Source organism: Phyllostomus discolor, chromosome 4 (assembly GCF_004126475.2).
Source record: "Phyllostomus discolor isolate MPI-MPIP mPhyDis1 chromosome 4, mPhyDis1.pri.v3, whole genome shotgun sequence".
Lineage (NCBI taxonomy): Eukaryota > Metazoa > Chordata > Mammalia > Chiroptera > Phyllostomidae > Phyllostomus > Phyllostomus discolor.
Genome location: NC_040906.2, coordinates 186,741,608 through 186,769,052, shown reverse-complemented (window position 1 = coordinate 186,769,052; position 27,445 = coordinate 186,741,608). Strand labels below are relative to the sequence as shown.

Here is a 27,445-nt window from a genome sequence, read left to right as displayed (position 1 = left end):
TCCTCCTCCGAATCCTTCTCAAAAGTCTCCAGTTACACAATTCGAGCCTTCTGTTCTTTGTCTCCACGCATTTCCTTTTCACCTTCACCATGACATCTCTCCCTCTTCCTTTCTGTTGTGTCCACACCTGTCTCCCCTCGAGTGTTAGCTCCTTGAGCCTGTGCAGCTCCAGTCCCAGGAGCCAGCACCGCCGCGCGCCCCGCTGGTAGAGTGGTGTTCCGCAAGAATGTGCTGTTGTTTAATTGGCACCGTTAGCCTCCAGCACTGCCGATGATGGATCACCGAGAAGGCCTTCCCTTTTTAGTATGTCTGTAGAAACTGCATCCTAATGCAAAAGAATGTTTTGTCCTTTAAGGAAAAGCATTAAAATGGGAGGATTTAGCATCAAATACAAATCACATAATAATAAATTTTAAAAGCAAAGAATCAACATCAAACTCATATGAGTATTTAAAATCGTAAAATTGTGCTCCTGCAAACAGAATTTTAGCAATAGAGGAAACCCGAAGAACTTGTGTAGGCCAGTTGTCAGCCCTCTCCTGTGGGGACAGCCCTGTTCCCCAGGGCTCTGGGGGGCTGGGCGGGGGGGGGGGGGGGGGGTGTGCTGCCGGGGACCGTGCTTCACCTAGAGTAATTCTACCTGTAAGTGTTTGTATATGAGGTTTTCAATGAAACTTGTACAGAGAAGTTACTTTACTATTAAATCGTTTTGAAAAACAGGAGCGTAACCTTCAGGCCACTTCTGTAACCCTGTCGCGACTCTGGGCCTCCATTTGCTCATCTGCAAAACGGAGAGAGCCCCTGCCGTTCTTTTTCAAACACAAAATCATACTCCCAAGAGCAGTGGCTTACTTAGGCCACATAGAGAGTTAATGACAGAACCAAGACTACAATTTAACCACTGTCCCTGATTGTTGTTCCTTTCTTTCCCTCTCAAAAAAAAAAATCCTACAAAGTGGATATAAACAAGTTATGGATATTAATTATATGGAAAAAATAGATATCGGGACTACATAAACAGCAGGTAAAAGTGGAGCTATACTATGTTAAATTTGCCTTCTTTAAAGCTGGTGTGCCAGTTACAACAAACCTGGTTTGAACACTTCCATAATTTTACATTCATTCTTCAGATATATAAGAACTATTTGGGTGAGTTGTTTGCAGGGCCCATTTCTCCTTTACAGAGCTGTTTATGAGTTGTTTCTTCTTGGCTAATCTCCATGTAATCAGTCGAAGCACTTAAAATCTTTCCATTAATCATTCCTTTCCTGTTTAAGTCTCACTGCATCTAAATGTAAAAGCACCTCTAAGAAGTCGTAAGGTTTCGAGAAGCAGGAGTCTACAGATGTTGGTCCTTTCATTCATCTCTTTTGCTTTGCTCGGCTTCCTGTCTTCATCCCCTCCTCTCCAGTCAAGGCTACCCATGAGGAAGAAGCGGAGTCACAAAACAAGTGTCTGAGAGGCGTGTGTGTGGACAGGAGGAAACGCAGGGCAGTCCTGCTCCTTGGCCTTGTGGATGGTGGGGGGCGCTTGTGGGCTGATGATACTGTAGCCTTAGGGGCTTTTTTGATTAAAACAAAGCAACTCCCAGAGACACCTCCTCCCTCCCCCTCCTTCTGCCTCCATGAGTAACTACCCATGTGGCGTGCTGCTGCCGAGACCAAGGGATGAGTGAGTAAAGGTGTTCAGAAGTGAAGTATTGGGCCTAATGAAATGTGTGTTCTTTTAGAAATAAGTGTTAAAACTTTGTCATGTGGATACCCTACTTTGGGATTCATAGGATTTGAATGCATCATGCACCTTTGGATACACAGTTACAGTAATGCAATAATATAGTAAGAAAGATAGCAGGGACGATGTTTAACCTAGGTAAGACCAACCTTCTGAGGACATCACAGTATCCGTTTCCCGTGAACTGACTATTAGAAGCAGATTTGGTAATACCTGCACGTGGTAATATGTTACACTCATCTGTCAAGGTCACAAGTAATTAAAAGTAACATTGTCTTAGTGATCTGTAATTCTATTTGATGTTTCCTCAACCTCTGGAGTACTTCACATTCTAATTAGAGCCATTATGTTAGTGGGTTTTTTATCCAGTAATTTAATGAAAGTTTCATATATGTAAATATATTTATGGTAAGATACTTGTCTTGCCATGGGCAAAGAGATACAAGTAATACTTGGACCATGTAAAGAGTAAAGCATCTTACCTTTAATTTGATGGCTGTGTTTGGAATTTTTATTTCATAAGTCTGGAAAAAAACTAAAGAAGTTCCATTATAATTGATGCTTTTTGAGCTAGGTTTCAGTGGTTTTCTTAGCTTTTTGTTCTGTTGGTTTAAGGCAGGTAAAGTATTCTGCAGTCTGAATTACTCCTTGAGCTTGAATTTTCCAAACAAACACACTTTCACTGAGTCAGATCATCTTCACTGCTAGAAAAAAATCAAGGTGTTTATCATTGCTTCTTTGGCTTTCTATGAAATTGGGTCACTTATTAAAACCTTTCACTACTAAGTCTTCTTGTTCTTTAATTCTCATTTTATTATATGTTTGATTTAATGCCATACAGCTAGTAATAATGTCACATAATTATGGTCCAGAAAAACATAACATCCTTTTGAAGTCTTTCTGATAAAAAAAAGTGATTCTTGTTTAAAAATATTCAGTGCTGAATCTTGCTGAGGAATGATCCTACAGGAATCTCATTGTGGAGGCAATCTAAAAAATCAAAACCAGCTTCCGCAGAGATAAGACTGGGGAAAGAGTAGTTACTCAAACAAGTTAAGATGGAAAGAGAAGGTTGTACTTTTTCTTTCATTTTGGTTTTTGTTTTCTGAGGGTTTTTTTTTTACTTAAATAAATAGATGTGGTATATCTCCCTCATTTGTATATGATTCAGTTTGTGTGTAATTCAAAACTTGAACGTAGTAACAATTTATATTTTTATGTGAATTTTAAGTGGATCCCTTTTATAACATGTAATTATCTGTAGAAAACATTTGTGGTCTATTTGATGGCAACCTTTGGTTAATATGTAAAAAAACTGTCTATATCAAACACCATTTCCCCACAGTGTACTTTTATCCAGAAATAATGTTCACATTCTAGAGGAACCATCTAACACTTAGCGTATAATTTGACACCACTGAGAGTACTTATTTGTTTTTCTCATAGAAGTGCCATTAATAAAACAGGCACTTGGAACAAATTTGGTAGAAGATTTAAAGACCTCTCAGATTTAATATTTTACCTATAGTTTAGTGAGTACATGATGAAAATACAAAGTATACTGAAAAGATTACGAAGTCAAGATGCAATGCTGAAAGGTAAATTTAGAACTTAAGTACTATCTCATGTAGTATTGCCAGGTTAATTTAGACTGATTCCGTGTGACGCTTTTTGCCACATGCCTGGAAGCTGGCTTTCTTTACGGAGAGATCCAGCAAGCTGAGAACTCGTGGTTGATGCTCAGAACAGGCGTGCTCTCTCCTCACTCGGCCTGTTGCGGGGTTTCAGCATGTGAATGTTACCTGTGTTGTCTCCTCAGATTTTTGACTTCCTGTTCCTCTTCTTTCACAGCAGTCAGTCAACAAGGACAAGTCTCAGGATTTCCAAAGGAGCTGCGAATCTGTGACACAGTGAGCAACTTTTCTTCCTAAATAATTTGCAGCAATAGTTGGGTTTTTTTTTTTTATGAAGGACGATATTTCATTTTCCTTCTCAAAACATACTCTGAATTAAGTTTCAGATAATTGATAAAAGAGTTTAGTTGGTTGAAGGAGAATATTTTTTTTTAAAGATTTTATTTATTTATTTTTAGAGAGGGAAGGGAGGGAGATAGAGAGAGAGAGAGAAACATCAATGTGCGGTTGCTGGGGGTTATGACCTGCAACCCAGACATGTACCCTGGCTGGGAATCGAACCTGGGACACTTTGGTTCCCAGCCCGCACTCAATCCACTGAGCTATGCCAGCCAGGGCTAGAATATTTTTTTAATTGTATTCATTTATTTTTAAGCAGAGGGGAAGGGAGGGAGAGAGGGGGGAGAAAAACATTGATGTGACAGAGAAACATTGATTGGTTGCCTCTCGCACCTCCCCCAACTGGAACCAAACCCACAACCCAGGCACGTGCCCTGACCGGGAATTGAACTGGTGACCTTTCATTTTGTGGACCGATGCCTAACCAACTCAGCCATGCCGGTCAGGGCAAGGAGAATATTTTAATGGTTGGATGTTGAGGATGTGTATGAAAAATTACAAGAAATTAAAGTATCACACTAAAATTTTTTGAACATATTTTTTGATGTATTTGAGAGAGGGAGAGCAAGGAAGAGACACATCATTTGTTGTTCCACTTATTTATGCATTCATTGGTTGCTTCTTTTTAAAGTATATTTTACTGATTATGCTGTTATAGTTGTACCATTTTTTTCTCCCCTTTATTCCCCTCCACCCTGCACACCCCCTCCCATCAGCATCCCCCACCTTAGTTCATGTCCATGGGTTCTACATATAAGCTCGGTGGCTTCCCCATTTCCTGTAGTATCCTTACCCTCCCCCTGTCTATTTTGTACCTACTATTTATGCTTCTTATTCCCTGTACATTTTCCCCCTTCCCCTCCCCACTGATAACCCTCCATGTGATCTCCATTCCTGTGATTCTGTTCCTGTTCTAGTTGTTTGCTCAGGTTGTTGTTTGTTTGTTTTTTTAGCTTCAGTTGTTGATAGTTGTGAGTTTGTTGTCATTTTATTCTTCATAGTTTTGATCATCTTTTTGATCAACTCTTTTAACATTTCCTATAATAAGGACTTGGTGATGATGAACTCCTTTAATTTGACCTTACCTGGGAAGCACTTTATTTGGTCTTCCATTCTAAATGAAAGCTTTGCTGGATAGAGTGATCTTGGATGTAGGTCCTTGCCTTTCATGACTTGGAATACTTCTTTCCAGCCCCTTCTTGCCTGTAAGGTTTCTTTTGAGAAATCAGTTGGTAGTCTTATGGGAACTCCTTTGTAGGTAACTGTCTCCTTTTCTCTTGCTGCTTTTAAGATTCTCTCTTTATCTTTAATCATGGGTAATGTAATTAGGATGTGTCTGGGTGTACAATTTTTGGGTCCAACTTCTTTGGGACTCTCTGGGCTTCCTGGACTTCTGAAAGTCTATTTCCTTTGCCAGATTGAGGTAGTTCTCCTTCATTATGTTTTCATATAAGTTTTCAGTTTCTTGCTCTTCCTCTTCTCCTACTGGCACCCCTATGATTCTATGTTGGCATGTTTAAAGTTGTCCTGAGGGTTCCTAAGCCTCTCCTCATTTTTTTGAATTATTGTTTCTTCATTCTCTTCTGGTTGAATGTTCATTTCTTCCTTTTGTTCCAAATTGTTGACTTGAGTCCCTGTTTCCTTCCCTTCACTGTTGGTTCCCTGTATATTTTTCTTTATTTCACTTTATACAGCCTACACTTTTTCCTCTGTTTTGTGACCATACTCAACCATTTTTGTGAGCATCCTGACTACCAGTGTTTTGAACTCTGCATCTAATAGGTTGGCTATTTCTTCATCACTTAGTTCTGTTTTTGGAGTTTTGACCTGTTCTTTCATCTGAGCCATAATTTTTTGTCTTGGAGCACCTGTTATATAGTAGGGGCAGAGCCTCAGGTATTCGCCAGGGTGGGGCAACCCCAAAACCTTGGTATAGCAGAACAACACTGTAACCAATTGAGCTATCGTCCAAGACTCACACTAAGTTTTTTTGTGGACCCAGTTTGTCATTTACTCTTGTTTGAGTTACCTTTGAATTGTATTAACTGAAAACATGTATACTATGTGGTAAAAAAATATTATGAAATGCCTATTTCCTGGTATTAAAGAAAAATGCTAATACCCAGAACACTAGCATTGTATATTTTCTACAAACGCATAATGCATTTGGGCAGTTTATTTTGAGGTATTTATTTTAAAAGATCTCTGGGAAGTTTTGTATTTTAATTTGGTACTTGCTATATTACTTAATACATTAAATAGACAGTCCCTCTTTTACTTCAAAAGAATTACATCAAAACATTCCCCAATAAATTGTCTCAATTTTTATCACTGAAGATCATTTTGTACCTAATTTTAAGCCCAAACTTTATATTCAGACATCACTAGCAAACTGTCACATGCCTTGAACATGCCTCAAATAGCATAGGTATCTGTCATGCCTGCCTGTCACCCCCCAAAACACATGAGTGCACGCTTTCACACATGTGCACACAGATAATCCCTGCTGAATTTTCTTCAGGAAATTATCTGTTGAAGTTAACCCTGTTATACACTTTGACATTTTGAAATGTCTTCCGGTTCAAAAATCCTGACTCAGATTACAGTCTAATTTACAGGAATTATCAAATGAAAGCATGCGTTATTTCACAAGATAATATTTCATTCTACAGATAAAAGATCAGCATAATATGTAAGTGGTATTTAAAAGAGTCACCAAATCATGACTGAGAAGATGGCTTAGGCATTCTTTCCGTAGCTTCTGTTTGATCGTCAAGAAAGCTAATGGGAGAGGCCTTGTGCAGGTTGCACGGGGCCTGTTTATGTCCACTCTGGGGCCAAGATCCGCATCTCCTGATCCTCTGACCGTGTGTGTGTGTGTATTTTAAGCTGTATTCAGTGTTGTCAGGCTCCTTGCTAAGATACCATTTTGCTATAGTTTTAAAATCTTTTTTTGAGAGGGAAAAATCTATTATTAATTAGATAACTATATATAGCCTGGTGTCGCTTCAGAGCACAGTCACTGACAGTGTCACAGTTGATTCTCACCGCTTCCCTGGGAGAGTTGCAGACCGGGAGGGGAAGCGAGACCTGAGAGTCTGCGGCGGGTCTCAGGCCGCTGCAGGCAGCAGTGGCCAGGCCAGAGCCGGACCACCAGTCCCCTCCTTCCTCATCGGCCGTTCTCTCCACGTCTTCCTTCTTGTCTGTCAGGAGGTGCTAACACACATCCCAGATCCTTCTGTTTTTTATTTTTGTTTTATCTGCCAGGTATGTTTTCAGCTCTAGTCTGCATAATTGAAAGGTTACGTAGTAGCTGATAATACAGTCACTGACTGTGAGGAGATTATACTCAACAAGAGAGTGCACATACGAAAAACAGACTAGAACAATAAGAACAAACTCTATTTCAACAACCAAGAAGTGACCACACTTAATACCTTATGGGAACAATGCTCTTGGCATCCTTGAACACATTGTTAACACTTTTTACCTGGAAAGTGAATGAGAGACTGGTCACTCTGACTACATTGGACACCCAGTTTCAGATGTATAGAGAGATCCTTGCCATACTTTCCAGATTCAAGTTGCAGAGCCTCACAAAACATCCCAGCTTCTCAAGGTTCTCAGAACAGCTTGGTTTCTCCTTTTGAACATGGAGTGTTTAAGGAGCATCTGAAAATAAATTTTCATGAGAAGTTCAGATATGTCTAAGTACTCTAGTTCATCTAAAGTCTTTGGGCTTTCCCTGAACTTGTAATTTCTTAGAAGCAAGCATGAATTAAGATACATTTCTCATGACTTGAAAACTTGTAGGAAGGTGGGAATACTGTTTATGGCTCAGTATGCACAAAAAAATTCACCTCTTTATTTCTTTAATTTACCTAAGTGAGTCCATTGTACCCAAGTAAATGGACGGAGGCTGGTGGGTTTTTTGGTTTCTTTGGTTTCTTTGCAGTCTTGCCATTCTGTTTGCACCATCTAACTATTAGTTGCTTGACCAAAATGAGTCACAAAGGACCGCCTTTTGCGACTTTCTACTTGAATTTCTTGTCTTGCTTCTTCCTTTATTTTTTAGAAGTGCCAATCACTTCTGTGCAAACTATTTATACATATTTTAGTAAAGCTACACTATTTTTAAGATAAGAAGAAGAAACGTCTCTAGGTTACTTTAACAAAGGCATATTCTTGAAAGTCTTGGACTTTCACTTTCGTACCGCATGCCTCTATGTTGTTACTATCTGCTGCCCAAGTCAGAGTTTCCAAGGAAACTTCCATAAATATGTTACAATCCATATAATACAATAGTATCAGTGTTCCCTAGTTAGTTACTAACATATTTTATCTTGAGTTTATTGGAGGGTTTTTAAAACAGAGAGTGCTTTATTATTAACAACTTGAGTCAGAAAGAAGTTAATTTACATGGTCAGTCATATTAAAGTCCTTTATAAATATTGTACTCAAATGTGAACTCAATGAGTGAGTGAAATCTCTTCTTAATATAATGTAGTAAGAAGTTAATTCCAAGTATTTCTATCACTCCTCCACTGTGTATTTTCTCATCATTATAATCCTGTTCTGGACTCCTTCAGTTTCTTCTTGTCTTCATGAGAAAGCTGTAATTTACCTTTTTTCCCTAAAATACCCTGTTACTGGCAACGTTTTTTAAGTTCTTTATTTTTTGGCCTCTTCACCCTCCACACATACGCACAGTTCTGAAGTCAGAACTATCCATTGGCAGGTGGATGGCATAAATATGTTCTTTATGAGATACGGGACTTGCAGATATTTTCTCTGTCTCTGTTTTGCCTTTTTACTCTTTTTCTTATTAGTGGCTTTTGAAGAGCAGACTTTTTTTTAAACTTCTGATAAAAATCTATTTACCATGTTTTTTATTTTATGAATCATGCTTTAGTGTAGTATCTAAGAAACATTTTCCCAGGGCCACAAAAGTTTCCTCCTGTGTTTTCCTGTGAAAGTTTTATGTTACCAGGTTTTATATTTGTCTATGATCTATTTTGTGTTCACTTTTTGTATATGGCGTGAAGTTTGGACAAGAGAGTTTTGTTTTGTTTTGTTTGCAGTTGTTCTAGTACCATTTGTTGAAATACAGTCCTGCCTCAGCCGAATGGCCTTTATTGAAAATCAGTTGTGCCCTGGCTGGCGTAGCTCAGTGGATTGAGCGCGGGCTGGGAACCAAAGTGTCCCAGGTTCGATTCCCAGCCAGGGTACATTCCTGGGTTGCAGGCCAGAACCCCCAGCAACCGCACAGTGATGTTTCTCTCTCTCCCCCTCCCTTCCCTCTCTAAAAAGATAAATAAATAAAATCTTAAAAAAAAAAGAAAATCAGTTGTTGAAATGGGAGGGAGGTGGGGAGGGCTGGGTGGGTGTTCTGGGCTGGGAGTAAAAGATAGAAAATTGTACTTGAACAATAATTAAAATAAAATTATTTTAAAAAAGAGAAAATCAGTGGTTGGTATATGATTAGGTCTCTCTCTGGTCTCCAGTCTGATTTGATCTGGTTCTGTCTCTGCATCAGTAACACACTCTTATGATTCCTGTAGTTTTGCAGTATATCTTGAAATCAGATAGTACTAGCTCTCCAACTTTGTCCTTTTTTAAAGTTGGTTTAGCTATTTAAGGTCCTTCGTATGTCCACATGAACTTTAGAATAACTTGTCCATTTTTACAAGAAAGCCTGTTGGAATTTTGTTTGGGATTGCCTTGAATCTTCAGATCAGTGTGGGGAGAATTGACATGTTAACAATATTCAGTATTCTCTTTAACATGACATGTTTCTCCATTTATTTCAGTCTTTAATTGCTCTCAGCACTGTTTCTTTAGTTTTTGGCGTATAACTCTTGCAAATATCTGGCTAACTTATTCCTGCGTTTTTCATGTGTAAATGGTATTGTTTTTCAATTTCAATTTACAATAATTTGTTGCCAACTTATAGAAATATTGCAGATAGTTGTATATTGACTGACTTTGTATCATGCCACCTTTCTGATCTCTTTTGTTAGTTTTACTAGCTCTTTGGATTTCAGCATATTTTCTATATATATAGGCATGCAAATAAAAAGCAGTTTAATTTCTTCCTTCAAATCTGGATGCCTCTTTTTTTTTTTTTCCTTTGACTTACTGCACTGGCTAGGACCTCCAGAGCAGTGTTGAACAGGAATTATGAGAGGAGACATTTTTATCTTCTTCCCAGTCTTATGGAGAATGAGTAGGAAAGCATTCAGTCTTTTCTTTTTTTACCATTAATTATGATATTACTATAAGGTGTATTTTTAAATAAATGCCCTTTTCAGGTAGTTTCTTCATTTTCTAGTTTGCTGGGAGTTGGTATCAGGAATGGATGTTGGATGTTTGTCAAATGCTTTTTCTGCATGTTAAGATAATTATATGATTTTTTAATGTTTTAATATGGTAAATTACATTGATATATAAATGTTAAACCAAGCTTTTCATTCATAGGCTAAACCCCTTTTCCTTTTTATAAATTGATTTTATTTTACTCAATTTGCTAAAATTTTATTTAAATTTTTGTTTGCATTTTTTCCATGAAGAACATGGGTCTGTAGTTTTGTTTTGTTTTGTTATATTGTGGTCCCATTTCAGTATCAGGGTAAACTGGCCACACAGAATGAGTTAGGAAGTATTCCCATCTTTTCAGTTTTCCAGAGATTTTATGTAGATTTGGTGTTACCACTCCCTTTTGTAATTTTTATCCCTTTATTGATATTATCTGGTGAGACACTTTTCCCATACTTTCCTGTGATACATATATTCTATCCAAAAGAAATACATACATATTTCTTTTGCTGTTTTTGTGATTTCTTTAGGGCTTATAGTACAAATCCTTATCACACCGTCTGTCTTGAGGAGCTTTAGAATAGTCTGCTTCCATTTCTTCTCTCCTGACCCTCATTCTTCTATAGTCGTAGATTTTCTTTTTATATATGTTATAATAAGCCCCTCACTGCATGGTTATTATTTTTGCTTATACTGCCATCTTTTGAAGACATGGAAAATATTAAAGTTGTACATACTTGCCCGTTTTGTTACGATTCCAATGGTTTCATTCCTTTACATAGATTCGTATTTCCTTTGATCCTTTCCCTTCTGCCTGAAGAACTAATGTTGGCTAGCTAAGAACGAATACCTTACCTTTTTGCATATCTGAAAATGCCCATTTCTGCTTTGTTTTTGAATGCAATTTTCATCTGGGATGCAGTTCTGTGTTAAAAGATTTGCTGTTTGCTTGTTTGTTTGTTTGTTTTCTGGTACTGGAATGATGATGTTCTGCTCTCTTCTCACTTGTATTTTTTCCCAAGAAGTAATATGTTCCACTGCGCATAACATGTTTTCTCCCAGTTTGGCTACTTGGAAGATTTCTTTTTGTCACCACCCTGGCCAATGTGGCTCAGTTGGTTGAGTGTCTTCCCACCAAGCGGAAAGTCCAGGTGGATTCCCGGTCAGGGCACATGCCTGCCTGGGTTGCAAGTTCAGTCCCAGTCGGGGCGCCTACAGGAGGCAACCAGTCAATGTTTCTCACATTGACGTTTCTTCCTTCTTTCTTCCTCCCTTCCCGCCCTCTAAAATCAAAAATAAAATTTTGAAAAAGTTTTTTTTCAGATTTTTCTTTACCATTAGTTTGGGGTAATTAAATTATGATGTGCTTCATTGTGATTTTCTTTGTGGTTCTGGTACTAGGGGTTAGTTGATCTTGGATCTGTAGGTTTATAGTTTTCATCAAATTTGGAACATTTTGGGCCACTTTTTCTTCGGCCTTTTTGTTTTCCTGTACCCAATTGTTTCTCTGCTCTTCTTTGAAGATTCCAGTCACATGTATGTTAAGCCATATGAAGATGTCCTACAGCTCACTGATGCTTGGTTTATTTTTTCAATTCTTTTCTGTCGTTATGTTTCATCTTGGATAGTTTTATTGCTATATCTTCCAAGTTTTCTAATCTTTTCCTTGCAATGTCCAATCTGCTTTTAATCCCATCCAGAATATTTTTCATCTCAGACATTTTAATTTGCATCTCCAAAAACTCAGTTTAGATCTTCTAGAAATCTTCCATGTGTCCATGTGTCTTCTTTACCTTTAGAGCAGGTAAACTACAGATACAGCTGTTGTAAAGTCTTTGTCTGATAATTCTGACACCTGTGGCATTCTGGGTTGGTTTCATTTTTTTTTTTTGTCCTTGTTATAGGTGGTATTTCCCCCCGCCCCCTTTTTTTAACCTCTCTTCTGGTCAATTTTTACTGGATGCCACGCTGAAACTTTTATTTCTGGCTGCTAGATATTTTTGTATTCCCATAAACATTGTTCTGGAATGTCATTAAGCTACTGGAAAACTGTGATACACTTTCAGGTCTTGCTGTTAAGGCTTGTTGGGTGGGACTGGACCCATGTTTAGTCTAGGGCTGCTTATTCCTACCACTGACACAAGTGGCTGCTACCCAGTGCCCTCTGAGTTGTGAGGTTTTCCAACCTGGTGACGGGAGCGGGCACTGTTGCTGAATTTCCTCAGATGCACGCGCTCATCAGTGCTCTGCCAAATACTCGAAGGGAATGCTTTGCAGATGTTCAGGTTCTCTCACTATGAGGCTGCCTCCTCTCCAGCATTCCGTGAACCCTGCCCCTTTTGGTTTTCCCAGGCCCTCAGCTCTTCTCGGGCTGTCCCCAGGTTCCACACAGGTCTCAGGCCATGGCCCCGGCACGCTGAAGGCAGCACGCTGGGCCATCATAGGGCTTATCTCCTTTATTTCCCATATCTTGGGGAACTACTCTTTGTGGCCTCTGATTTAGTATCTTGAAAACTGTTGGTTCGTATATTTTGTCCAGTCTTTTTGGTTGGTTTAGACCTGAAGGTACATCTGGTTCCAGTTACTCCATCTTGGCTGCAAGCAAAGCCCAGATGTTTTATGTATTTCCAAGGTATCTTTCCTGGGATCCTTGGTTGGGTCCACCGTGCCTGTGTGTAATTTTATTAGTTGTCCAAATATAAAAATATTCTACATAAACGCAGGTGTTTGACTTCTCTTAGAAATCATGCACAGCTCTGCCTTCTTCTGTGGCACCCGTCAGCTGAGGCCAAGCCTGTGGACCGCCTCCCGCAGATGGGCCAGCCCCTCTGCAACTCGCCACAGTGCTGCTGTGTTACCTGTAGCTTCCCTCACTCACCTGGTCACTGTGGCCTACACAGACACTTGAGTTTCACTTTAATGCCACAGCGCCCTGTCTGGTGCGGCTCAGTAGATTGAGAGTGGGCCTACAAACCTAAACTCCGGTTCCATTCCAGGTCAGGGCACATGCCTGGGTTGTGGGCTAGGTCCCCAGTGGGGGGCACATGAGAGGTAACCACACACTGATGTTTCTCTCCCTCTGTTTCTCCTTCCCTTACTCTCTCTCTAAAAACAAATAAATATTTTTTTTAAAAAAAGTTCTCATTTAATGCCACAGCATAGGTTCCCTAGAGATAGGTGAAAAGGGTGGACCTCAGATTGATTAATATTGTAAATTACTAGTTCTTTTTTCAGAACATTAACCTAGTTTCATATTCATTTTCAACCTTTCCTTTCTCACTCATCATTCTACTTCTTTCTTAATTATGCTTTATTTATTCTTTCATCTTTGTAATTTCTGACCTTTTGTTTCTCAGTCATCGGACTTCATGTTACTTAGACATCTCTGTATTTTTCTTCTTGAACTGCCATAACAGTACCAGAGTCTGGGTGGGTTAAACTACAGCAGGTTATCTTTTCACAGTTCTAGGGGACTGTGAGTTCAAGATCAAGGTTCCAGCAGGGCCACCTTCTTGCTGTGTCCTCACATGGCCTTTCCCTGGTGCGTGTGTGAAGAGAAAGACTTCTGGTGTCTCTTGCCCTTATAAGGACACCAGTCCTACAGATTAGAGTCCCACCCTTACCACCTCATTTAAACTTAATTGCCTCCTTAAAGGCCCTATTTCTAAATATAGTCCTTTTGGTTAAGGCTTCAACTTGTCTGTTATAAGAGAGCACATTCAGTTCATAGCACTCTCTATTCATTCTGCTTATTACTTGACTGTGAAACTTTTTCATCTTTTTGTTTTGTTTCGTTTTGATATCTCCCACCATTCCTGGACCTCCTAGAAAGGGGGTGGGACTGTCTTCCACTTTTTGATTTTTTTCCCCTTATTTTTTAAAGATTTTATTTATTTATTTTTAGACAGATGGGAAGGGAGGGAGAAAGAGAGGGAGAGAAATATCAGTGTGTGGTTGCCTCTCACATGGGCCCTACTGGGAACCTGGCTTGCAACCCAGGCATGTGCCCTGACTGGGAATAGAACCAGTGACCCTGTGGTTCACAGACCGGCACTCAGTCCACTGAGCCATGCCAGCTCGGGCTGACTTTTTTCCCTTTTTACATTGTTTTGTATTTTCTTTCTTCTAACATACTTTGTACTAGTACAGAATCATCCACTAATATTTGTTTTGTGTTTTACTATTACTAGTGAACCATTTGAAAAGCTGCATTCCCATTCCACAGGTTAGAATGTCACAACTTTCTTATGCATGAACTTCTTCATTCATTTCTTTGTCCTTAAGGAGCATCCCGTACTTTCACATACACACACACACGGGCACACATATTTTTCCATCTAATCTGATTAAAGCTTTCTGAAAGATGTCCCAGACATCTTTCTGAGAGTAGTAAAATTTGTGTTATTCTTCTTCCTTCATCGTGGTTAAGGGGGAGCCCCACCAGCTAAAGTTTTATGCCTTTGCATTATTTTGAGCAACTCTCTGTCTCTCACCCCCATGTCTGATCACTCATATACTCTCTCAAGTGTTTTCCCCTCCGATTCTCACACTTCTCTCCCCTTTGCACTCCCACTGCCACTTTCTGAGACCAGAGCCTGGTCTGAGCTGTTGCAGCAGCTCTCTTACTGGCCCTTTGCTTCTGATCTCTCCCTCCTGTAGTTCCCCCATGGGCAAAGCACAGAGCCATGAGGACCAAGGTCATGTGGCAGACACGCAGGTGAACAAGAACGAGCAAACCGGCCAAAAAGTCACCCTCGTAGAGGTAAGAAGACAAGTGGGAGAACGTTGTGTCACAGAATCAGTAGGAGGTGATTTTGGAAAGGCGTGGTCAACGATGATGCATGCCAAAGAGAGAAGTCAAGTCGGGGCTGAAAAGTGCCCTCGCAGCCCAGGAGATCGAGAGAGGGCCGTTGGTTCGGTGGAGCCCTGGAGGCAGGAGTTGGGTTCTCCTGCCCAGAGGGAAAAGGCCCTCAGAATGGGCTGCTTCTCCGAGAGGCCGCCTTCGAAGGAAAGAAAAGGCCGGGCAGTAACCAGTGGGAAACAGGATGTAGAGAAGATCTTGATGCAGAGGGGATTGACAAGAATATTTACAAACTGAAGGGAAATGGTTCCTCGAGGGGAGCCATCGAAGGCGTATGAGAAGAGGGAAATCCCAGGGGACCTAAGGCAATGCCTAGGATTAGACTGTGAAACGAGAAGGGGGGGCCCCTTGCCGCTCCAACAGGCAAGCAGGAGAGAAATGTGTTTGCGCGGCCGTGTTTCCTCGTGGGGGTGGAGTATGCGGGAGGCCCCTCAGAAGACTTCCCTTGTCCTGTCCGGCACACGGACCCTTGTCTGCTGGGAAGTAGGATGGTGCCGTGCTGGCGTGTCTGCTTTTATGAAATTTTCACTTTCTGGAAACTAGATTCAAAATTTTCATCAGTATTTTCAGATTTTAGTTGTGAAAATGTAAAATCTAATTGTACAGAGAGCATATAGATGAACAGTTACTTAATTGTGGGTTAGGTAATGATTTTTTATTTTTAATCTTGACACCAGAATTAGAAAATATTTTGAAACAGATTTTTAGATTCAAATAATAGAAATTTTAAAATGATGTGCAGACATATCTCAGAGACAGGGTGGATTTGGTTCCAGACCTCTGCAATAAAGCAAATATTGCAGTAAAGCAAGTCACATGAATGTTTTGGTTTCTAATGCATATATAAGTTTTGCTTACACTGTACTGTAGTCTGTTAAGTGTACAATAGCATTATAACTATGGTACACTTAATTTAAAAACACTTGATTGCTAAAAAAAAATGCTGGCCATCATCTGAGCCTGTTGACGGAATGGAGCCCTAGACTCGCTCAGCGGAGTGAGGCCGTGAACCTGGTTCGGTGGTGAAGCACAGTGCAGTGAGGTCTGCCTGTCTCTCAGACAGAAGAACCACCGTAAGCAAAATCTAAAAACCTACAGTAGCCTAAGATAGGGAAGAACTTCATAACTATATGACAGATAAAGGATTAGTGTAATACCCTTGACATATAAAAAGCTCTAAAAAATAGCAAGGAAAAGGGCACCGATAGAAAAACTGGCAAAGAGTGTGAACAAGGCATTCTTTTTTGTTTTTATTTATTTATCTTTGCAAAGAGGGAAACAGAGGGAGAAAGAAGGAGAGAAAAAAATTGATGTGCAAGAGATATATCAATTGGTTGTCTCTTGTGCACCCCAACTGGGGACCTGGCTCAAAACCTAAGCATGTGCCCTGACTGGGAATCGAACTGGAGACCTTTCTGTTCGCAGGCTGGCACTCAATCCACTGAGCCATACAGGCCAGGGTACACAAGCCATTCTTAAAGGAATTCTTAAAGAAATTATATATACACACACATATGTATACCCTGGCTAGTGTGGCTCTATGGATTGAGTGCCAACCTGTGAACTAAAGGGTCTCCAGTTTGATTCCCAGTCAGGGCACATGTCTGGGGTTGGGGGCCAGGTCCCCAGGAAGGGACACATGAGAAGCAACCACACATTGATGTTTCTGTCCCTCCCTTTCTCCCTCCCTTCCCCTCTCTTTAAAAATAAATAAATCATTTTTAAAAAACAGGAAGAAATTATGTGTGTTTGTGTGTGTGTATGTATGTGTGTATGTGGCAGTGAAAATAGGAAACATATCCCCTGTCCAGTGATCCCATTAGAAAAATTAAAACAAATACCTTCTCCTTCACAAAATGGCAACAAGTTTCAAAGTGAAAGTACCAGAGTTGATACTCTGGTAGCAGTAGTATTCGACTGATCCATTCTTTGTGGAGGGTGGTTTGTTGTTGTTGTTGTTTTGTTTTTTAATTTTCAAACCCGCTCGTGTCCTTTGGCCTGACAGCTGGGCTCCCAGGACTGTAATGGAGGAGACCAGCCCGGTGCACGTGTGGGGATTCAGTTAAAAGGGCGCCCCCGCAGGCAGTGTTTCCCAAGGACAAGGAGCCTGGCCCAGGCCGGGTAGCCGATTAATGATGAACACCAAGACCTCTCGGCTCCTAGCATTTATTATTATTATTATACCTGGAACTTTCGTTTTAGTGTATTTTCTCATTTTTTAAATCAGCCTATTCTATATGTACTACTTTATCATTTCTTTTTAAATGAAAGTAATTTCAGAAATTTTCCACAGCCTATTCTTTCTGCATGGAAAGGAATCACGGTCTCAGAGTCACGGCTAAAAAGTGCCCGAACTAGGACTTGATCTTCTGGCTCCAAGTTCAGGGTTGTTTCTGTTACACAGCACTTGGTTAACTCCGATGAGATACATACGCGTAGATGGCAAGTGCATGTAGGCAGGGACTATACCTGCTTGTGGGCAGCCCTCGGCCTGGGGACTTGCCACATGCTAAACCTTTGGGGTACATTTACTGGATTGAATTTCTTGTGGGAAGAGCCCAGTATTTTTATGAATCTTCTTTTTTACATATAACATGCCCACAAACACTAATGTGATTTCATATTCATTTTCAAAATCTTGCTGTGCAGGTTTTTCTTTTTGTTTTCATGTGATTTAAAAACTTTAAAAAGGCCCTTTGTTACCCTCTTTCTCCGTTAGCTCCCCGGGACACCTTAGCAGGAGATGCCTCGGAGGAAGACTGGATTTGGACTCCTGCTTGGGTCTTTGGTTAGGTGACAGCCCTTCCCTCTTGCAGCAAATCTGTCTCTCAGCTTTGCAGCCGCGATGTTGTCACCATTCATCCTGACAGTGGGCCACTCCTTTTCCCTGGTTGGCAGAGGTGTACCCTGGCCATCTCTTCTCCTCCTGGAATTTAATCGCCCTTCTCCCTTTTGTGGGCAGCCTTTGTCATTCTCCTTCCAGCCTTCCAGCCTCCCCTTAGCCTGCTTCGTTTCCCTTAGAGATGTTGTCTTTACTGCCTCCTTCAGCTTTCTCTCGTTAGATTTCTCGTGGGTTCCCTCTCCAGGGGGTCCTCCTGGCTTCTCTGTTTCCTGACCTCACGGTGCGGCCTCCACCTGATTCATTTCCCCGGCCCTGCGTCTTCTGCATGTGTGGGATTCCTTTACTCACTTCCCGCTGTCCCCCATTCTTTCCCTTTTCTGTTTTCCTTCTTCAACTGTGGCCTGCCACGGTCCTAAACTTCCTCTCCTCTGTTGTGCCTTATTAGTCCTCCGAGAGCCTCTTCACCATCTTCTCTCTCCCTTGCACATGTTTGTAAGACTCTGGGTGACTTGTGCCCAGCATCCATTTGAGCCCTGACTACTCCCCCACTTTCATCAGACCCTAATTTGCTGCAAGTTTTATGTACTTGACCTGTATCCACACAGGGACAAAATTGATGCTGGGTTTTGTTTTGTTTTGTTTTGTTTTGTTTTTTGGCTCCTGTGAGATTGTCCCTTGGCACACTATACTTGTACCATTTTCTACTCCAGTTTCTTTGGTGAGCTTCATTTAAAACATTTTGGGGGCTTCTCTGTGTCACACCAGCTTCTCTGTGATTAGCCTGTTGCACAAATTTAAAGTCAGGAAGCACCAATGACCAAAGGACTTTTTCCCCTTCATGCGTAAATGTTTTTCATATGAAAAGACTGCAGTCGTCTCCTTAGGATGGGGCCTGTCCCCAGACACAGATGTCCCCTAACCCTTCTGGGCCACCAGGGAAGGCCCTTGGGAAATAGCTAGCCTGTGCCTCACCTCCCCTGGGGGTGACCAGTGGAGTGGACCACCACCTTCACCAGGATGCCGGCGTTCTTGGGCTGCAGTCTGTTTTTGAAGAGCAACCAAGTGTTAAGCCTCTCTGTTTAGGGAAAAGACGTTTTTGTGTAAGTCCAGTTACTTTTATTCGTGGCTAGTATATGAATAATCATATGAAAAATCTCAGGTTCAACCCCACTGGCTTATCGCCCTCAGTTGCAGCATGCTGACTACGTGGGCTCTAGAGAGGCAGCTCATTTTTTCAGCTGTGGTTTTCATTAATGGTGTAATTTTTTTATCTCAGAGCCACACCTAGATGCACAGTTAACCATCACTGTCTTTGTCCATCAGAAATGACACACAACATTTTTTTGGATTTATTTGAAAAACATATGTAATAGTTTACCCACTTGTAAAACTAGGCATGGCCATAGACTAAATGAAAGAATTGCTGCTTAATGAAATAAATGGTCTACAGGTTTCCCGGTCACTAACTTTGAAGCATGATCCATGATGATTCTCTTTCCCAATGAATGAAGGATTTTATAAACTCTGATTGCCTGCTCTTAATTTCTGGGAGGCAAATACAGTACTTAGTGTCTGTATTTGAGAAGTGGCTGTTTGTTTGTTTGTTTGTTTTGTTTATTTTTTTGCTTATAGTTAACTTGCCAGTGCTAGTGCAGGCTTTAAGCAACTGCTGATGGTACTAAAAGATGTTAACAGTATTTTCACAAGGCACATGAGAAGATGAGTATTATAATTAACGTTTTGGTGGTTGTGTGTGTGTGTATTGCACAGTGTGTTTTATTACCTGTGCCACTATGCCTGATCATGCCAAGATTTGACTGTGGCCAAAAGACATTAAGTTCATTTAGTAAATTTTGTATATTTTTCTCCTAGTAAAGAGTTGAAGAAGAATGAAAAGACAAAGAACCAAATACACAGAAGTGAAGTGACAAATTAAATCAAATGGAATTTCTCTTCAGAGTTCAGAATTTTCAGAAACTAAGGAAGGAAGGAAGAATCTACTATTCTTGTCCATATGATGGAATCTAGAAAAATCAGAAGCAAGGAGGTATGCTTAGGAAAATAAATGTGGCCTTTTGAGCTTAATTGTTATAAACCATTGTGATTGTTATTGATCAAAGTATTGGTACTTGTACTTATTAATTATATTAGAATTACGTTACTGTTGTTCAAAACCAATAAACACCATAATTGCTCCTTAGCAAATGTGAAAAAAAGTGTTTGTGTTGTTAGTATCTTCATTAGGTAATTATCTGATACTATATCTGCATTGTGGGAACAGATGTGGTGTTATGCTCAAAATATGAAGTATCTGCTTCTGAAATGTAATTTTATTTAAAATATAAGCAGTTTCAAAATATTGTATATTCAAAATGGTTCCAAGTAAGAAAGGCATTGAAAGGGAACAAATTTGTTTTGAATGGATCATATGTATATAACTTGATACAGATGAACTAAAATGTCTCTTGGCTAGACTGGCAACGGCATTCCAAATTTCTTTACTTAAAAAAAGCATTTCATATTTAAGCATATAAGTAATTTCTAGACATACAATGTTTAATATTTATTTTAGTCTTAATGTTTGTTTTAAATGGTTACATTGCATTATTTATTTTTTCAATTCCAGAATAACGCCTGTCATTACTATGTGACTGTATATTTTGGAGTGTAACGTTATAACAGGGAAGTTTATTTCATTTTTCTTGACTTCTTATTTCTCAGCTATGTGATTATAAGTCTGTCAATGAAATATTTAACCCCAAAAGGTCAAAACTAATGTAAAATTAGAAAACTTATTTACCAAATGAGACAATTGATTCCATTAAAATAAGAAGTGAGAAAAACAGTGCTGGGCGCTGAGGTGTGAACCCCGTCCAGATGTACGCCCGATGCGAAGTATCTTCTAGTAAAAACACATTTGGCTCTTATCCCTGCACATGGTGCAGAGGCATGAAAACTGGTAAACAGGCCCCTGCTGTGTGGAACTAAAGGGAGGGGGCATTTTTGAAAGTGGTGAGTGGTGGTGATGAGTGCGGAAGGCATCGGGGACAGCACAAAAGTCTGCTCCGACAGCAGCGAGTTCTCATTGTCCTGGATGCTTCTGTCCGCCCTTCAAGTACAGCTGGGCGCAGCCAGCTAGAGCCACCCTTGTACAAGTGTGTGTTTTCTGTCTTGTGACTGCCTTGGATAATTAAATAAAAACGTGCGTCTCTGCAGCTTTGGCTCATCGTTTTGATTTGTGCATTGATTCTCTTATTTTGGTTTTGATCACAAAGAATTTCAACACATTGCAGAAAACTTTAAATCATGACAAGTGAAAGAGTATGTTAGGAGAGCTAAACATAAGCTGAGATCTCAACGTTCTTATGAAAAATAAAGGGTTATTTTTATATTGCAACTCCTGAAAATGAAAATAACCACTGAGTCAAACAGCAGGAAAAGTCTGTTCCGCTCAAAGACCAGTCACTTTAGTCGTTGACGAAGGAGGACTGGGTTACGTTCCCAACTAAATGGATAAAACAACTCACACCACGTTCTCTGAGATGGGATCGGACGGGGGAGATGGTGAAACTGCCCCACAGGTGACAGTTCCAAATGGTAATCAAGCAGAAGCAGCAGACAGTAGAGTCTGTGTGAAGATTTATGATAACCATACATTTTCTTAGTAAAAAAAGTTTTATCTTCACTCTGAAATTACTGAATTTTATCCCATTTTGACATCTTTTTATTTTCCAAACAAGTAACAGTTTGACACTCCTTCTAGAGCTAAGAAATGTTTTAAACCATTCTTAGAAATTTATTTCCCAATTATTGATTATACTCTAGCTGGATGATTAAAGATTCTTCAGTATCAAAACTGTCAACGAATAAGATTTGCAAAGCTAGAATAAAGAGCAAGATTTAAAAGATTTAAAGCATGAAATATTTTTTTACCATAAATTCAATTTTACATCTAAAATGCTAACACTTGGTGCTTTTGAAATCTTGTGTAAGGTTTGTTTTCATAAAAGCAAACCCTTGACCTTAATTTTATTTTTAAGCTATAGACATTTTCTCCTTAAGAAGTTCGGCAAGATTATATCTGGGAAATAACTTACGGTTTTATAGCTTTATATGGCAGGTCACTTTAGTCGTTCATTTAACTCAAGTATTTTTAAGAGGGTTAGAAGATTCTATAAACTATAACAAAAATTTTTGAACTCACACTTTAATAAATGTTTAAATGATTTCTATCTGAGGGCTATATCTATTAAGTAAATTATGGGAACATTTTTCAACAATCCAACTTTTTAAAACTATATATATTTGTTGATTTCTACGTCATTGAACTTCACTACAGAAAGGTCTTCCCCAGACCTTCAGTTTAGGTGCGTGACCTCGTTGACTCTTCACAGCAAACCCACCAGGTAGATAAAATCTTTTCTGCACTGCAAATAAGGAAACCAAGACTTCGAAAGCCGAGGAACTTGTCCAAGTGCACTTGGCCGGTAAACAGCTGTGTTAGCTGTGAACAGAGGCTTGCCAGACTCATCCACTGGGAGGTCTGCGAAGTGCTGGGTCTCAGTTGCCATGTCGAGTAAGCCAGCAAGTGACTACAGTCAGATACTCCAGCACACGCGAGAGTAGCTACCTGCAACCACATCCAGCTACTAGAAACGTCTAACATGTCTTTAGTGCAAGAGTGACCTAAATAAAATGACATACATCTGGGTAAAAAAAAATTAACAGATAATTTGTTTATCCATAATTATTTTGATAAATCTTTACTCCATACTGTAATTCTTACATTTTCTTAAAAAACAGAGTCTGTGGAATCAAACTAATACATATATAGTAGCGCATTATTCAAGAAGCAGCCTCGGCGCCATTCCAGTCATATAAGAGATAATAAAAACATCAAGACTCATGTCGATCAAAAGTCTCTGTTGACTGGCAAACTCAGCGTATGGTTGGACCCAATTATCTGCAGGAGAATTGGATGTCAGCATCATTTAGGGTTAACAATGGACCAAGCAGGCAAAAGCAGACAGCTAGACCCGGAAAGCAAACTTGGTAATGAGGGACTTCATTCATCATATACTTCTGCTCTAATTATTAAAGTGAATAGGAAATACTTTAAGTTAAGGCAGAAACTAGATAGTATAAAAACATTTGTTTTGTAAACACAAAGAATGCTTTTTTTCTAATGATCCTCTCCAAGTCTACATCAGGCATATGTTATGAGCACCCAGTTTTCTGAAATTGTTCTTCTAACACCTCAGATTCATTCTGATTATGGATGAGTTATTTTTATTTTCTCAAAAAGTTAGGGAGGATAATGCTAAGAATCTACAATTTTAATTTCTACTCTCAATCTAAAAAAGTCTGTAACCATACATGTTCCGTATCTAATACTGTGTCAGAATTGTCCCACTCTATCTGCTTGTGTCATTTCTAAAAGTACTGAATAATCTGATTTTTACTTAATCTACTGTACTTCATTTCTTACATTATCACTTGATCTTTTCAAGAATTGTGAAAGAATATGGTAGTGGAAAAAGTAGGAATGGTTTGTTCTACAACATTTATCTAAGTAAACTTACATATTGTCAATCATTAAAAGTTGCTTGGAATAGAGATGATTTGCTTAACAAAGATAAGAAAGAAAAAAAATGTAGTCCAAAAAGAGAAAAAAGCAAGAAGGTGAGGAAAATAATCTTGTTGCCAGAGCAAAAATGAACAACCAAAGCTTGCGAAAACCAGTCATGAGACCAAAGGAAGAAGTTTCCCTGGAGAAAAGTGTGGTAGCTTCAGTTCGTTTTTTCAGTGTTTTCAACTGAAAATCAGTAGCAGTTTCTTTTCTATTTGTTCACGGGACCATTTGATACAAATGTTCCATATAACTTTTCTCTGAGCTACAGCTCTTCAATGTAAAGTAAAAGGAAGAAGGCACAGCAATGCAATGTTTTAACGATCCGTGCTTGTTACACAGAAATTCATGTTCAGAAGTATCTGCATATGCTACTTTTAGCAACTAAATATTTCCATCGTGGTAAAGAAATGTCAGTAAAATCTAGATGCTTTAAGAACATCAAATTCTTATTATACTTATCATGTGTGCAGGCAGAGTACATAATAAACTAGTCTATAGCAGCTGTAAATTTCTGAGGATTTATCTAACCACAAATACATTGAAATGGGGAAATGGGGCTATATTAAACTATGCAAGATGCTGCTGGAGCTTTGCCATTTCTGCAACATCCTGTAATTAATTTATCATGACAGGTCTGGCAAACTGAAACATCCAATACACTTGCAACAGACTTTTTTTTTTTTCACTATACTTACTGGAGATCCTGCAGTCACATAAAGTGAAGATAGATTTTCCTTTCAAACATGAGTATAGCCCCATTGTATTTACATTGCCCTATGGCCAGAGGCAGACTTATTATTGCTTTGGGATTTCAAAATAAGAATATCTAGAATGTGGAAAAGATCCCGGGCTGAGATCACGAGTTCTCGGCATTGTGTGGTCCTTTCCTGAAGAGGGACGGCCCTGGGCAGGGGGTTGGGAAGTCTGGTCTGCCCTTCCAATGCCTGCCTGATGCCACATGGGACGGGATTCCCTCCTGGGCAATCTGAAGGTCAGTTCTCTCTAGATAGCCTCTTGAGCACACCGTTCTTATAAACAAGACTCAAGACCTCCTCCTGCATCTATGTCTCGTCATCTTCTGGAAGCCACAGCTTTGCCGTCTTGCAAACGTCGAGCACAGATAAATCTGCTCCAACCCCCTCCAATCGAGAGAAAGAAAGAAAGAAAAAACCCATAACTTTTTTTTTTGGGGGGGGGCCAAAATAGATCTTTCTATATAACAGTGAGTTCTTTGTCATTTCGAATCAGTTTGAAAAAACGAGCTCATGTGTGATTTGATACAGGTGTATAGTGGTGGATGTTAAGGATGGATCGTAGTAAACAGGCTCCTTCTTGCTGGGGGAGTGGAGCTACCCACCCTTAACAAGTGAAATCTGCATTGTGTCAGTGTCACGGCCTTGCCATTTCCTTTGGGAGGCCTACAGACTACAGACCAGAGCACCCAGAGGGGTCTGGGAACCTGGATCTGGAAGTTTCCGTGAAGGGGCAAGGTCGCCGGTGGCAGCCAGTGAGATGGGTCCTGCTCAGAGGAAACAAACGTGAGAAGTAAGGCTGGGGCTGGGGCTGGGGCTGCAGCCCAGTTACCAGGACTGACCGTGAACACTTGATGTTCTTTGTATTTTCTCTAGTGATAGTCTTTCTCTGCAGCCGTACTACTGGAAATGGACCCTGTCTCAGAGGACAGGAGAAGTGTGTTGCTTGGGCCTAAGTTTAAAACAAACAAACAAACAGCATAAGTCCAGCTGAATAACCCAAGGGAAAAACGAATGAGACAATGTACTGTGGAAGAGCTTTCGTATCCTTCCACTGCCTCTACCCGAAATGCTCCTGTCAGAGCTCTTCTCCCTGGAACTTTGAAATGGGATGAGTGTGTGTGTCCCCACAGTAAAACCCAAGACCCTTCTCCACACACCCAATTAAGTATAACTTATCTGAGGTCACAGAAACCAGAAGCAGGTGCTACTCCTGTTTTCTGGATAAACATTCTCACTGAATGTACAGCTGCATCATTAAAACCTAATTCTCAGAACAAGCCCTAGATTTCCTCAGTCTCATACACAACTAATGGGAAACATCCTATACAGAGAATGGTCTACATTCAGGTAAATTCCCTTTAGAACTACGATATTACAAGTGATGCATTTGAGTGAGTGAGTGTTGCAAGTAGGAAGAAAAGGTAAGGTGACATCAGGTCCGGAGAACTGACACTTCTGTGTATGCATGGGCAAAGGGTTTGGCTTCTTTGATTTTAGTTTTCTTACTATATTGACAATTGGATAGAGATAAGGACTAATTTTCAATGGCTGAAGTTATTAACTACTTCCTTAAATATATTTTTATAATTCTGGATCATCGATAGTTTAGCACATTTAATGTTTTCAAGTGTGTGTGTACATGAATATTCTCTTATTCAACACTGAGTGTCAAAGGCCTGTCTGCCAAGCGTCAGACAGGAGCTGAATGGGCAGCTGGACCAGAAGCCTCTGCTCTTCTATAGACTCGATCACCTTGAAACTGTCTATGTTTGTGGCCACCGACACCCAACGGTGATTTTCAGAGCACCTCCACGTGCATTACCGACCTTAAGCCTGTAACAACCTTTGTTAGCACTGTACCCCTATTTTTCAAACAAGTCACAAAGAGATTAAACGACTCACCCAACAACTATTGATCAGAGCGCAACTGTGCTCCCAGGGCTGTGTCCTTTCCAACCAGGAATACTCTTCTGAGGTGGGAAATGTAGAATAAGTTACATGGAAAGCCAGTATATGTCCCCTGTGCAACTACAAGTTAGTACTAATTTACATGCGTGTCTTTTGGAATCCATTTATGATCTGTAGTCAGGTATTTGTGTTTTTGCTGCCCTCCTATAGAGACCTCGCAGGCAAGAAGGGGCTGGAAAGAAGTATTTCAAGTCATGAAAGGCCAGGACCTACATCCAAGATTGCTCTTTCCAGCAAAACTTTCATTTAGAATGGAAGGGCAGATAAAGTGCTTCCCAGATAAGGTCAAGTTCAAGGAGTTCATCATCCCCAGCCCTTATTATATGAAATGTTAAAGGGATTTATCTAAGAAAGAGAAGATAAAAAACATGTACAGTAAAATGACAATAAACTCACAATTATTAACAAAAAAACAAAAAAATAGTTTTAAAATACAAGAAACTTAAATGTGTAATTGCAACAGAATCCAAACAACAGCATATAGCAATTTTTTAAATTGTATTTTGTGGACAGAGGAGGGTGGAGGTGTGCAGAAAATTTCCAAGTCCCTTTTCCAAAACCTTTCTGTAAAGTCAAACAAAAGCATTTCATGCATTGTATATTCAAGCCAAATGGCTATTGTTCAAGTTACCAAATCAATTACATTTCCTATTAAAGGGCAATTTCCATTGACCTAGAACTTCATTAGATCAACTGACCATCTTAGAAGTACGGCAGAACCAACCTTTCATAAAATGCACACCAGACCACATCATGCCCTGCTTGGACCTTCTCCAGTACCCCCATCCACCATCGCTGAATTCACTGAGCTTTCACTGTTGAAGAATTCCTGTAAATCTGATCCTGTGCTCTCCGATATCACAGGAGACTCGTGGGTGAAATCGGTGTTTTGGAAGAGACAGCAAAAGTAAGGAACGTAGTTGATCTCTGAAAGAAGGTCCAAATGATGAGCACGTGACCTCTCCCCTGCTGCTTGTCCCCGTTCTGTGAGTGCCTGCGGTGTTCCCCTGTTCACACCGCTGCGAGGCCACGCTGCTTCGCTCCCGGGACCATTGCAACTTCAAGCCCTTGGCTTGGAAGCACCTTTTCCCCAAAGCCTTTTTGGAGTATTGCCCTTTGAGTTTCATCTCAAATGTCACGTGGACTGAGCTTCCTGTCCTCGTGACGATGGGTAATTGTGTTCTCATGAAGACACTCGGCACGTGACACTGAAACTGACAATCTATGCATCAATGTACTGTCTAACATGAAGTAATACATAATCTATTGGTCAGTGTATATCTAACATGTTTGGTCTGCCTGAAATAA

The 27,445-nt window shown here is 40.0% G+C and overlaps 1 protein-coding gene across 1 annotated transcript in view; it reads left to right on the top strand.

The window, feature by feature from the left end:
* AHI1 (Abelson helper integration site 1) overlaps positions 1–20,997 on the top strand; it is a 176,751-nt gene extending 155,754 nt beyond the window's left edge. Inside the window, 3 exon segments of the mRNA XM_028510246.2 lie at positions 3,583–3,641; positions 14,739–14,841; positions 19,655–20,997. Coding sequence (XP_028366047.1) covers positions 3,583–3,641; positions 14,739–14,841; positions 19,655–19,657 — 165 coding nt within the window. The 3' untranslated portion in view covers positions 19,658–20,997.
* Positions 20,998–27,445: the final 6,448 nt, after the last annotated feature.